This window comes from Myodes glareolus, chromosome 6 (assembly GCF_982192425.1).
Source record: "Myodes glareolus chromosome 6, mMyoGla1.1, whole genome shotgun sequence".
Classification (NCBI taxonomy): domain Eukaryota; kingdom Metazoa; phylum Chordata; class Mammalia; order Rodentia; family Cricetidae; genus Myodes; species Myodes glareolus.
Window position 1 is genome coordinate 33,428,253 of NC_142031.1, and position 15,083 is coordinate 33,443,335.

At 37.1% G+C, this 15,083-nt stretch overlaps 1 protein-coding gene across 1 annotated transcript; it reads right to left on the reverse strand.

The window, feature by feature from the left end:
* Window positions 1–775: 775 nt before the first annotated feature.
* On the reverse strand, window positions 776–3,388 carry LOC125388471 (regenerating islet-derived protein 3-beta). Its single transcript, XM_048416578.3, has 6 exons — window positions 3,343–3,388; window positions 2,975–3,055; window positions 2,324–2,442; window positions 2,009–2,146; window positions 1,299–1,425; window positions 776–1,053 (listed from the first exon to the last, which is right to left on the reverse strand). Exons 2-6 carry the CDS (start codon window positions 3,048–3,050, stop codon window positions 986–988), a joined length of 528 nt encoding a protein of 175 aa, XP_048272535.2. The 5' UTR covers window positions 3,051–3,055; window positions 3,343–3,388; the 3' UTR covers window positions 776–985.
* Between the last annotated feature and the right edge of the window lie 11,695 nt (window positions 3,389–15,083).

Below are 15,083 nucleotides of genomic sequence, written 5' to 3' on the forward strand. Positions count from 1 at the left end.
AAACATCAGTTATTGCTCCACATCTGGAGCCCGGACTGTGAGGGAAGGTGATGCTTTCATATAGTCACAGTACAACCCTCAATGAGCATGGCCTACATTCTTAGTTACCGTGAAGTAGTAAACACCATTAGGCACTGTCTGGACAGATAGAGATGAGATGAAATCATCAGCTATCTCCTATGCCATCTGGACAAACTTTATCTTATTTGCAACTTGCTTCAATCTCTTCAGTCTCCATTTTCATGTCTTTTCAGAGTTTGGGTCTATTTCTTATTCTTGATTTATTTGTTTATTGTTTTTAAAGTGATGGATAAAAACGTTGGTAGGAAGGTGGGGATGATCTGGGAGAAATTGAGAGAGGAGATAAGTGATCAGAATACATTGTATAGAAAAAAATCAATTAAGAATGGTGCACAGGGCAGGCAAGATGGCTTGGTAGGTTAAAGTTTCCTTTCTCCAATCTGATGACCTGAGTTGGTTTGTCCCTATTCCCAGGGGAAATCACTAAAAATAGCTAGACGAAGTGGCTCACATCAATAAACTCAGTACTCCTATGGAAAGATGGGAAGCAAAGGAGTTAGGACGATTACCCTGACCCTTGTAAGTTCACTATGTGGCAAAAAAAAGAAACCTTGTCTCAAAAGAGAAAAGGCAAGAACTGATTCCCGATAGTTACCTTCTGATCTCCACCATAAAGCTAGGGTCTTACACACCCATATTCACATGCATACATAACATAGTGATAATAGATAATATTTTAATGAAACACAAAAACTCAAAGTGTGACTGGTTTTATTATTGTTCTCTGAGACTTGAGACCACCCCATCCTATTAGACATGACTAAGACAGCATCTGAAAAGAGCAGATATGGGATTTGATGTGAACTGTGGTTAGGAGATGCTCTCCCTGGGTGATTCTTTATATTTGGACCCTTGTCCATGATAAGCTTCAAGACAAATGCCAGCTGTTTGGTTTTGGATAAGCTTATCCACTGAATTTGCAGACATAAGGCAGCTTCACATCACAGGTATTATCTCTCCATTTCAGAAATCCTGGAAAGAGAAAAGAGGTTAAATAATTGAGGATATGGATCTTGAGAAGATAATGAAGAAACACCTCAATCTGTGGCTTCAATTTAAAAGTCACTCCCTCAAGCTCACCAGAGGTACAATCCAAATGAAGGTGATATCCAAGAAGCCAATAAAGAAGATAGAACAAAACCACATTCCATTTCCTAGCTCAGAGGTGCCCAGAAGTGTGAGAAGATGGGTATGCCTCTAGGTGAGGTGGTTCTTACCTGAAGCTTTTGACAAAGTGCCACAAAATCCACGGTCTAAGGCAGTGGATGGGTTCCTCTCCCAGCTGAGGTAATTCATCACGTCATTGTTGCTCCACTCCCATCCACCTCCATTGGGTTGTTCACCCTGATGAGGAGGGAACCAGACACAAGTTTGGGTTCTGAAAGCTCTGCACGTGTGAAACCTTCAGTGAAACTCTGGATTCCCTCCCAACCTCCACAACTCAGTCGGTCATAATTTTCAAGAACATAGCATTGGAATGATTGGTGTATTCATTTCTCTTTATATACCCAGAAACTACTGATAAAATTAGGACCCACTGAAATTTATTTGAAATATAAATGGTAGTAAATCAGCAATTTCCTCTAAAACTGGAAGAAGGATGTTTATTCTATAAAGAGACACTATAGTTTGTCACTTTACTCTATATTTCTTGGTAATACTGTAGGCAGGTCCCCTGAAACTGACTGAATTTTCCCAAGGCCTCTTGTGAGACCTTTCTAAAGGTCAGTAAAAGTCACATGAACTTCATCTGAAATCTAGGAATTCTTATAAAGCTCAGGTTTACAACAGACCCTGATGATTTCCCTTGTTTCCGTGTTACCCGTGTTTGACCTCTGTGTCTTTTAGGGCTCTTTCTGGGGAGTCTCAGCAAGTGTGCCTATGTGATAATGACATGTGAGAGTAAATAGAGAAAAGGAAATCGTACCAGGGTGGGATCATGGAGCCCAATCCAGACGTACGAGTAGCTGTTCCCGGTGCTCTTCACCAAAGAGGACAGAAAGGAAGCCTCAGCTCCAGTGAGAACAGACACGAGGTGCCCTGAGGGCCTCTTTTGGCAGGCCAGCTGTGTGAGGAACAGAATAAAAAGTTGTAGACTTCACTGGATAATGACAAGGCAGAGGTAAGTGAGGGGGCAGGCTATATTGAAATTCAAGTATTCATCTCTGACACAAAGTACTAGAAAAAACAGAACACCACATCCGCCATGACCCACATGTACTTTCCACATCCCAGCACTCACTTCTGCATCGAACCAGGTCTGTGGTATCCGAAACAAGGCATAGCAGTAGGAGCCGTAAGCCCTGGAGCCTTGGGGACAGCTAATGCGTGGTGATGGTGCTTCCTTCGGGGAATCTTCACCTGGGATGGAATAAGATAAATAGAGCCATGGGGTGAAAAGAAAAGTGGAACTTAGTTGGGTTGGTCAAAATAGGGCTATTGTGGTAAACTATTTCTTGGAAGGAAATCAATATCAAGTCTCCGAGTAGTCTTTGAGACTGTTTATAATGCACAGACCTAGTAAATGATGCAACCTCATTTTCCTCTTCCTTACTATCTATTAGTTCATGACTCTACCAACTCTAGGCTGATAGGCTTAACTTCCACTGCCTCTCCTTCTTTCCCCATGGAGTTCATGGTTTATCATCGCTTCTACCCTTCATCCTACCAATATAAATTATAGCTTCATGACAAAATGACAAATCCTCTTATTCCACTGGTGACAGACCACCATGATATCTTCCACAACCAATGCCCTGGGGGATTCAGGATGGTGGAATTATCACAACAGTTTTCCAGTATGGATATGCCTCATTAATCCTTATGAGACTTTCCTCTACTCCATGATCCTACACACTCACAAGAAGTCAATGCTAGAGACAGGGAATCTTACCTTGAACCTGAGAAAAGAGCATCAGGCAGGAGAGCAGCACCCAGGACATGCTGGTGAGTGCTATGCGAGACAGCATCTTGCCTGTGAGGAAGGAACAATCAGAGTCACTCCAGGTGGTGTGACTAGAGAAGGCTGGCAGAAAGGACCATCACTCTCCTTCTTTTGCTAGTTCTGCAGGGATACACTAATTTTGTCCTATCTCCCCCTGTGGTCCAGAAATCTTTACTTCTTTCTTGCTCTGAGAGCTCCATAGGTACCTTTACTGAGTCATAAGCTCTGTGTTATGTGAGAGCAAAAACCATGGAACACCTTCTTGTAGTGAGAGGTGAACCCTGAAAGGCTCTCATCATCTTCCAGCTTCTACTTACCTATCTTGCAGAGACGTGGGATGGTTTGTCAGGGCAGAGATGGCTGTGCTTTTATAACAGAATTTGAGGGAGGAGCACTAATGTAAATAACTGGAATACTTGTGCAGGTTAGGATTGTGGGTAGTGCTTGGCATGAACTAAGGGGGTTCCCAGAACGAGCAGGAGGATCTTCCTGGCAAAGATGAAGAATTTTCACAATTACCTCCTTCCTGTTAGCAGCACTGCTTTACCCTAGGCGTGAGTGAAGTTTAACCTTCCACACCCTTTACTAGATATTCTGTTCCAGGAAACAGAAGTGAGCTACAGCAGCATTGGAACATAAATTATGCTGTGACATAATTTATAGATATTATTACATGGGCAGTTAAGGAAAATAAATGTAAGAGTGTAATAAAATCAATATGGAAAATCTCACTTGTGAATGTATTTCTTTACACCTGTCTGAAATACTTTAATTAGCAAGAATTCAGTGACTTAGACAATTTAAGTGAAAATTAATTGATTGCAAATGATAAATTTATGAAATAATGACAAATATGCTGATAAAGTTTCATATCAGTGTGGTGTGTAAAGTCAGCTTTCAATAAGTCAGCATTCTTGTTAGAAAGTTAAGAAAAACCAGCTGAACAAACATACCTGCATATACTTCTATTAGGTTAAAGTTCATTGTACTTTAGTCGAGCAATTTGTTACCTACCTGGGGGGCCATCCACAGAGTGGGATCTCAGCTTTACTGGGATCATGTAGAACCTTTCACAGTAGTTGAATGAATCTACTCTTCACTTCATATTCAGTGTATAAGGGTGTTTTCATGGATACCAAAGAAATGATTTAGTGTGTTAGCTTTGATTAATGCAGAGTTATCAGCCTGCATCCTTCCCACTTACATACTTTTAAGTAGCAAATAGTCATCGGCAATCAGGTCCAGCAATCCAAGATACTCAAAGGCTAAGTCAGAAGAATTGAAACTCTAAGGCTAAAAAATAAGTTCAAGGAATCTTATTCAAGAGCCTATCTCAAAGCAGAAAATAAGGATAGGTCTTTGGGTGTAAACTGATGGTAGAATATTTGCCTCCCATGTGCAATGCCTTGTTTTCCATCCATAGTAGCACGTATACACAATAAAGATTTCATCACTTTCAAATACTCTTTAACTTGATTAAACAGAGAAATTGTTAACTGAAATAAATTTTAACACTTGTGTTCAAATGTTTTAATAGTCTTTATGACTAAATAGAAAATCTTCATATCGAAGTACAGTGATTGCTTTCTAGAAAAAAAAACAGTTGTAACACAGATAAAAATATGTAACTCACAAGTTTTTTTTTGGTATGGTACATTGCTTCTTACATAAAAAAGCAAGTTGACAAATTTCAGTTGTGAGTCATGTGTGCGCGACTTATTATCATATCTAAAGTGGCCAATACAAATTAGTAAACAAGTATTTGAAAAATGCCCCATCAAATAAATATCAACAATTCATAAGGAAAAAGGAATTTGAGTTGTTTGATAATGTTTAGGAATGCAAGAAAGCTCTGTGGTCAGAACAGTTTACAAATTTTTATGGGTATATAGCAGTTATTTTAGACGAAAAGAAAAATGAGAAATAGATTTTATGTTATCACATGGAGATACAGTATACCGTTTCTCCAGCAATTGAATACAAGGAAAATATGGAAGTCCTAATACATGAAGAGTGTATCTAGATCAATGCTGGCTCCTAGTTTAAACAAGCCAAGGAAGAAGCATTAATTATGAGACAGGTTGTACACACTACTCTCTTTAATCCCTTAATGCATTGCCATGATTTCTTTCACTAATTCTTTTGCTATAATCATCCAAAAGCCTGTCACATCATTACTTTAAAACTGTTTATACTTAATCTCTGTTGGAAGTAGGAAAATAATTGTATCTTCTACATATGTTTTCAAAATATTTCTTGAAATAACTGTGTGTACCTGGACTTTTGCCACTTCTCTTTACCCTCGGCAACTTTACCATTCCTGGTGGGACACATGTGATGGAAATCAATTCTGAAAAGCTTTGCCACATAAAGTCTTTATTTCTCCTTTGAAAATAGTATTTCAGTCAATAAAATTCTATTTTGTATTTGTCTCTTCTGCCAGCAAATTTACTAGTTTGTTCTACTTAACTGTGTTTCTGAAAGTCTTATTTGATTATTTTACTTCTTTTATATGCAATCTATACCCAAAATGACTGGCTTTTATTTCAGTATTTTGCAATCTACTCTTGGTAGTCTGCATACTGAATATTATGCATCCAAATTCAGCTTGGGTTATCAGTCTTACTTGGTTTTCTTTGGTATTATTGGATCTAGTAAGTGCTCTTCATTATTGATTTGAGGGAGTGTGGAATTACATTTCTTCTACCCCTTTCTCTTTCTCCTCTTTTCTTAATATTCTTATTGTTTACAAGTTTTATGTTCATCCCACATTCTTTGCATATGATGATCCATGTTTTCATCACATTATCTAATTATGTTTTCAACTCAGATGATGTTATTAAATCCATAAGGCTACTAGCTCTTTATAGAATATGTTTAGTTGACTGGTAAAAGAGCTGTTTTTCATTTTTCTTCTTATGCTTTATTTATAGAAATGCTGTTTGATCCTTTCCTAGAATTTGCCTCTCTCTGTATATATAATACAATTATTTTTATTGGAAATAGTACATTTTTTTCTATTACATCCTTTATCAAATGATGCAACAGTTACTTTTTTTCTTCCCACTGCCAGAGGAAGGAGGGGTTGTTCTTGGCTCTGCATCATCAAAACCAGCTGGGTCCTTGTTAGGAAGCATAAAGTTCCATGAGAGTATTGTGGGCCTACCAGGAGGTACAGATTACAAGCATTTCCTACCCTTGATGATTTACATTATAAATTCAGGAATTTCTATAATAATATAATATATTCATATATTTATATTTATAATAATATATAATTATATAATATAATATATAATAATAATATAATTTATTGCCATTAAATGTTCCTAATGGATAGTAACACTAAAGGTTGCACAAAATAAGCAGAAACTAAAAGGTTTTGGTGTTTCTACAAATACCAAACAACATTTCCTTGATCACATCCATTCTCTAATTAGTCTAAAGAAAATCTATTGTTTTAAAGAATTTTCAGATATTTTTCCTTGAACTAAGAATGTAATAATTTCTAAGACTTCTTATATCATCACTAACTATATGTCTGAGTCACATTTTACAAATGTCTCCTTCCAAGGTAAATTGGAAGTGAAAGAAGAAAATGACTTTTCATGGAATAGATAATGCTTTTGCCTTCTCATGGCATAGCCTTGCATGAGCCAGCTCCATACTCTACACAGGAAGAAGTTAAGCCTGTATCATTAGGCATGTTCTCATAGGCCTGAATGGAATGTAAGAGTACTCTTGAGTTTACAGTTAGCGTCCTCTAGAAAGCCCTATTGTGAAAAAAAAATACAACACAAAAGCACAGAGTATGAATTAAAATGTTTATTATTGTTCTCTGAGAATTCAATTCACCACACACAGAGAAGCAACAGAAGAATGGAGAGAAGGAGGATGTGAGAAGGCAGAATGCAAGTCAGATTTGTGAGTCTTCACTCTAATCCCTTTCTTTATGATAAGATTACTGAAGAATTTTAGTTGTTGGTTCTCCATCTCCCTACTCTTGTATGTGCAGAAACCTCACACACCTGTCCTCATCTCCCCACTTCAAAATCCTAGATAGAGAAGACATAAAGTGGGTAGGGAGGTTGACCTTGTGAATCTTGTAAAGCCACATCTCTCACTCTGGTCAAGTTCCTGGCACAGGGCCTGAAGATAGAAAACAGGAGCTGGGGAGATGAGAAAGAAAGGACATGATAAGATGAGATAAGACAATGAGCAAGGAATTCTGCAGGTTTAGGAAAATTCTCAATGCCAAGATCTAGAAATGGGGTGGGGGAGATGGAAAACTCAACTCACAGATAATTTTTGTTTCTCACATGGACTTTTTGACAGACTCCTGCAATAATAGTGTTCTGAAGCAATGGAAAGATGTAACATGAGGGGCCAGCTTGTTGGGGTTTCTATCCCGCCCAGTACCCCACAGCCGGCAAGTCCCAAAGAAAATCACACACAAGACTCCATAAGATTATAAACTGATTGGCCCATTAGCTCAGGCTTCTTGTCAACTCTTGTAGTTTATATTAATCCATTATTCTGATCTATATTAGCCATATGGCTTGGTACCTTTTCCAGCTGTCAGCTCACATGTTGCTTCTTAGGTGATCTGGGCAGGAATGGCAGAGGAAGCTTGCTGCTTCCCAGAATTCTCCTGTTCTCATTGCATCACCTCTACTTCCTATCTGGTTTTCCCACCTATACTTCCTGCTTGGCCAATCAGCATTTTATTAAAATACATGATTGACAGAATACAGATAATTCTCCCGCACCAGAAAGAATCCTCTCCTCATTGATGTAACTCAGTATATTGTTGTTAGTTTTTCTCATCCACCTCCACTGGTTCTTGGCCCAGTAAAGGAGGGTGTCATTAGAAGAGAATGGCCAGTAAGCTCTGCCTCATGTTCATGATACCTTTAGCTGGAAGACTGGGTTCTCGTTTCACCTTCACAGAGTTTGGTCTGCTCATTCATATAGTGCTAACAGCCAATTTATAAGCCATTCTCTCTGAATTCCTTGCTCCATTTGGAAGATCCAAGGAAAGTTGCTATAAATACTCAGAAGCCATTAAAATTTATATTTCAGTTTAAATAAAATATATTCTATATATATGGCTTTCTTTGCACCTGGAAAGGTAATATTAAATACCTAAAGAGAAATTACAGATCTTATCTTCATATGGAGTTCACTGGAAACCCCAGATGCAGCCATTCAAGCTTAAAGTAGAGATTTCTAAGAGCTCATTTGAGAATTGTATAAAAGAAAACAATAGGCTCATGAACTCGTTCTAAACATGAGGATGATCACAGACCTCAGTAACTCAGTTTACCACGGCTACCTCTTTTTACTGAACTTATTACCAGCAATTAAGCTCATTGTCCTGTGTGGTGCTTTGGAAAGCACAGAAAATGTGCCTGGTCACCAATTGTACTTGAGAAGACACAGAAAAGATGGAATTGCATCAGGATAGCATCATGGAGATTCATTCAAATGTGTTGGTAGTTGGTCACATGATTCTTCACCATGGACAGCAGGAAGTCTTAGCTTCACTGAGCATAGAAGACATGTTCCCAGGGGCTTCTTCTGAAAGGCCATCTCTGTAGGGTACGAGACGAGAAAAAGTGACCTCTCCTGGTAAAAAGCAGGGCAGACATACGTAAAGGAAGCGGGTTAGAAGAAAAATTGGGGTGTTCACGCTAATTCCCAAATAAGCACAGAAACAAGCAAGCAAACAAACAAAAGACACCTTGCCCTGTGATTGACAAGCACATTCCATACTTGCCCACCACCACAATAGACACAATGCCCAGCCCTCAACATCTGCAGCAAGCTGAGATACTGGTGTCCGAAATAAAATATAACATTAGGAATCATACCCCTTGGGGCCATTGAGGCAGTTGGTGCATGGAGAGGACATCTACTTCTGAGAGGCTTCACCTAGAATGTGGGGAGATAAATTCAGGGATGGTCTGGTGGAAAGTGGACATTAGGTGGAGATGTAAATTTGGAAAATATTTATGGTGTTTGATTGTTTCTAAAATATTGACAATATCTCACTATCTCTCAGCCACTTTTTTCATTTAAAGTATTTACTTTACTGGAAAGTCTTTATTTTATCCTTCTACCTCATTCTAGGACTAAAAGCTGCCACGCTGCACTCACTGGTTCACCTCTTTCACACTGTGTCACTTTAATCCACCCACTGATTTAAATTAGAAGTTGCTGATTATGGTCCACTATGCTACTCTCCATTGTTAGTGATCTGGAAGAAGACACAATGTGGGAGATACTATAGACAGTTTTCTGTGTCAAGATTCCTTCTTATTGCCACGTGAGGATCTCAAGAACCTTCCTCTGCTTTTTGGATCTGAACACTCTCAATGTTCACTTTGATCTAGCAGAGAATCCCAACCTTGTCCTTGAAAAAGGGATATTAAGAAGAGAAGCGTCCTTGAAACCATGTTGGTGGTGGAATGCAGTATCATGCCTGTGAGGAGGCAATCAGTCACTTACAGGAATGTGATCAGAAAGAAGACATCCAAACACCCCACTGCCTCCTGCCTATTGCCTGTGTTCAATCTCCTACCTCTTAGTCCCTTTTACTTTTTCTAATATCAGTAGAGTGTTTACACTCTCTGCTTCCACTGAGAAATCCCATGTCAGAAGTTGTTGAGTCTCAGACTATCCACATTCTCTGATGATGACACTGCTTGTTTCTTCTACTACATGAGCTAGAACCATGTCTAGGGCCTTCATTATTCTTCATCTCCTAGTAATATGACTCTCAATCATCTAGAGTAGTTTGACATTCAGAAAATAGAAGTTTTTTATAACAATATCTGAGGAAAGGGCATTTCTGTGAATGATAGTAATGCATATGATAAGGTTGTGGGTAGGGTTTGTCATTTTTTTCAGGAAAAAATTTCACCTCCCTTCAGTTTGCTATGAATACTTGCTCTTTCCAAATATCATATAAGCTTTTTCTTCAAGATCCATGAGTTTTGTTTTTGCCTTAGTTCCTTCTTCATTATTTGTCTATGATATTAAGTCTTAGATGTTCAAAGTTCATATCAAAATGAATTGCTTCTAGATTCACCCAGGAACTTACATTTAGTATAGCTGGTGTAAGTATGTAAATTCTGAGTTTCAAGTATAGTTGAGAAAATGAGTTAGAAATTGTACTAATATTTAAAGTTATATAAAAAACTGAGGTTTAGAACAGGCATGAGTCAGGTATGTTGTTTCTGATGGCAAAGTGGTAGGAACATAGGCAACCAGGCAATCTTAATGGGGCCACAGTGAAATGATACAGTACAGATGGAGGGAGTAATGAATAGAGGCTAAGGAAAGATCAGATAGAGCATTGTATAAAATCAACACAGTAGTTCATTGTTTATAAAGGACACCTCAACTTCAGCATAATATAGTGCCCTTAGGCTGCTTGGGCTCTCTTACAAAGTGGTCATTGTCTAGGCTTAAAACTATTTCCACATAATTTTCTTTGGGAAAAATTCAGTTCCATGCAGATGTGCTTAAAAGGGGAAGTTCTTTGTTTTGTTTTATTTTGATTTTTTTTTGTTAGGCTAGGAATTTCTTTAGAATTTCATCATTACACTGTTATTGTTACTGCATAGCATTATATGTAGTGCGGTTATAAAAGTAAGTTCATAATTTATAAAATCAAGTCTTAAAAGTTAATGGAGTCTCTTCAAGTAATCTAATTATAGACATCATATTCATTTTCTAAAACGATATATGTATTTTTAAATAAAATACATGAAGATCTATAAAGTAAAAACCTCATACCATCATTAGCTTAGGTAGACAAAGCCTCTTAGGTAGAGGCTCAGTAGACAAATTTAACATTTAAAAAAGGTCAGAAGACTGACTTCAGAGGATGAGTTACAGGGAGTTGGAGGGAAATAGTGATAGATATGATCATAATTCATTGTAACCATAGATTAATTTCTCAAAGAATAAAAAATACTTAAAGCGCTAGAGAGATGGCTCAGCAGTTAGGAGTGTGAGCTAATCTTGCAAAGGAGAAAGTTCACCTCCCAGCATCCAAGTTGGGTGGCTCAAAATTGACTGTTACAACAGTTCCAAGAGATCTGATGTCCTTTTGGCCTCCATACATATCACACACACACATGCACAGGCACACACACTTGCATACACACACACCCCAATAAAAACAATAAAAGAAAATTAAGGAATTTTCCTACATAGGGTGGTTCAGATAATTAGGAAGATAACTTCAGTATAATTGGAACAAGCTAATACTAGCAAATGAGCAAAGAATGGAGTACATCTCAAACCCTTGAAAAACACTGTATAACTGAAGGAAGAAACAGTTTAAGATTAAAAGAACTCAAACTACTGATATGATGAGAGCTCACTCAGTAAAGTGCTTGCCTTTACAGGCATGAGGACCAGAGTTCAATCACCAGAACCCACATTTGAAAACAAAAATTTGAAATGAGGGGGTTCACTAGTGAGCCCAGGATGGGAACGCAGAGACTTTAGATCCCCGAGGCTCACCATCCAGATAGCATAGCCTATATAAAAAGGCTTTGTCTGTATAACAAGGGTGAGAATGGGATGGTACTTAAGAGAAAGCACCAAAGGCTATCATTTTGCCTCTGCATGCATGTATATTTATTATACCCAGTCATACAGGAATATGTACGTGCATACACACAAAACCAAAAATAGACTTTTTAAAAATCTAATTAGATTTAAATCTAATTAGAAAACTTATGGCATTGCATTCAATAAAATGTCATCTGGAGGACAACTGAGCAACTATGAATAAGTACCGATATTTGGCTATGAGAAAATTTAAATTTTTTCTATTATGATTAATATTACAAATACATAGTGTTAGTAAGAAGGCTCTGTGAATAGAAAGATTTTCAAGTGGGCCTTATGACCTGAGTTGATCATTGAGATTCACTGGTGTAGGAAGATAACGCTGCAAGTTGTGCTCCAACCCACACGCACACAAACACACACAGACAAGTGCACACGTATATGTGTACCCACACTCCTCCTTCCCCATTAAACAATACTATTAAAAATCTATATGTGTATATATACATGTATTTAAGTAGAAAATTTCTTGCACTATTTATTTTTATGATTTAAATACTGTACCACACGTATATGAAAATATTTTTGTTCCTATGATATTTAGGGTAAAATATTACAGGCTTAGCCTTCAAATAAGTTAAGAAAAAATAGGCAGAGTTAGATTGAAAAGAGAGAACCACAGCAAGTATTTTAAATTTTAAAAATTAATGAACAATAATAGAACAAAGACTTAAGAACAAGCAACTAGGATTGTTTTCTACATTACTGTATGCTGAATTTTTTCCTAAGGAATATTCTAGTATAGTATACAAACTTTTATTCAATGATAAGACATGTTGTTTTCCTACCATTATTATAAAGAATAACAGAAAATAATAATATTAATTATGCAGAATCACATAATCATGTAGGTATATCAAAAGACAACGGAATAAATGTAAGTAAAGCAATGTGTACAACTGATGATCCTTCTGACAGTGATGCTGTCATCCTTCTGTCAGAGCTTTTGAAACTCAATCGTACATAATCTCAAAAATACAAGAAATATTTAAAGAAAACCTCAGTCTCATCTTGCCTTTAATTGAAATAATATATCTAATAAACTTTTGACATGTAATGTCTATAACTGCAATAGATAACACCTTTGCTTCACTTCTGACCAGAAATTTGTTCAATTTCTATGATTCCAAGTTGGCCGTGGAATATTTACAGTTCATTTCTTGGCAAGAAAGGCACTATTCTTGGAACGACCTAAGCTAGATTCTAATGTTTCCCCTGTCAAAAGATAAGAGATCCTCTTTGTACTTTTTTTTAATCTATCTTCTCTCTTGTGTCAAATAATATTTCTTGTAATTATATTTAGAATACGAGTGAGAAATTATCCCTTTACCAGGGCCCAGTACCCTTGTTCCAAGTATGGCATATGTGGAGAATTACTGGAAGATGTAGTGTCAGGCTCGACATCAAAAATATCCTGGAGCTAGTTCTTTTTGAACATAGGCCAATCAAACACACCACTTTAAGATACAGTAGTCATATGTCCAGGGTGTTACTTTAGCCCTTGCGTCTTATTTTAAGGTGATCATAAAAAGTGACAGAGATAAAACAAGGCTATATGCTCCATGTAAAATAAGGCAGAATGACAGACTTTCAAATCTCTGAAACCAATAAGCAAAGCTATTAAGGAACTGGAAGCTGATGTTGGTTACTGGAATTGAGGCAGTCACATGAACTCATTGAACTGTGCCTATCTCATGAACTGTGCCATTATTAGGGCCAATAAAGCTTTTATCAGAAAGCTGTGTCAATTTCATTAGATTTCCAACTCACACCTTGAACTTGGAACTGTTTCTTGTTGTACATCATGTTAGCTGTAATGCTAGGAAAAGTACTCCAATTACATATTTAATAATGATTGTTGTTCATTGTTAATTTTTGTTTTAGAGAAAACAAGATATAATATCAAATGGTCTTCATTCAGAAAACACAGTATGTTTCAGTCTCATTATCCTCATGTTTACTCACACAGCTTGTTCATGTCAGCCTAACTTTGTACTTCTGAAAATGGTTTCATGCACCTTGTAATAGGAGATAAAAAATAATGAGCACTTCCTTTACCTTGCTGTTTTTCTTTTTGTTGTGAATTATTGTATGATGGAAAATATAAAGTTATAAGTAAGCATATATTGTCATCTTTCTTACATGGTGCTGAGATTGAACAGGGGATTCATACACGCTAGGCAAACACATAAATACTTAAATATCCAGCCTTCTTTTTACTATTTACCAAGGAGTCAGAGTCTCTCTAAGTTCTCAGGCAGACCCAAAATTTGTCATCCTCCTGTCTCAGTGCTCTGAATAGCACAAGGTATAAGCCTGTGACACTAAGCCTAGCTTATATATTCATTTTTAAGAGAAATAAAGGAGAAAACAGAAAGAAATTAAGAAATAATAGAATAGAAGTCCATTATTTATTATTGAAAATAACTTTTTAGTTTTCTTTTATTGAAAACATATTGTTTCATCTAATATATTCTAATTATGTTTTCCTTTCCCCCAACTACTCCAAGATCCTTTTCATCTCTCTTCCCATCCAAATCCACATCTTTTTGTCTCTCGTTAGAAAATAGGAATCTAAACAAAAATAATACTTAAGGTAAAACAAAAACAAAGAAAATGGAACATGACAAAACAAACAAAAGCAGAAGAGTCAAAGACAAAGCACAAGAAGCATATAGATGGTGAAGAGACACATATTTGTACCCACAGGCATCCCACAAAAGCACAAAATAGGAAGACATAATATATATTCCAAAGACCTGTAAGGTTAAAACTAACAAATAAATAAATAAGCCTTAAGAAAGCATTATGAGACAAAGAACCTCCAAAGATACCATTGTGTTTGTTTTGTGTTGGCCATCTACTACTCGCCATGACACCTGACCTTAGGAGAGGTTTGGATCTCAAGTGAGACTCCGTTGACATGAACTAATTTCTAATTTTTCATTTGCAAATGGTTATAAATTGGGATTACCTTCTGGGTTAAGGAGCTGGGTTAAGGGTTCAGTACTTGTCAGAGCCCTGGGATTTCATCTTACATAGATTTGTGCAGGACCTATGCCTGCTGCCTCAGTCTCTATGTTCATATGTGCATTGGACATGCTGTGTTTAGATGGCCTTGTTTCCTTGGTGTCTTCTACCTCCTCTGGCTCTTACACTCTGAGCCCTGAGGGAAAGGGTTTGGAAGAGTCATGCTATTTAAGATTGAGTGTTCCAAGGTCTGTCACTATCTGCACATTTGGTGGCTCTGGCTCTCTGTATTTGTTTCCATCTACTGCAGGAAGAAGCTTCTCTGATGATGGCTAAGCAAAACACTGCTCTGCAACGTGTAGTAGAATATCATAATAAGTCATTTTATTTCTACGTTCATTTAGTAGAATAATAGTATCTTTTCTTCTTCTAGGTCCTT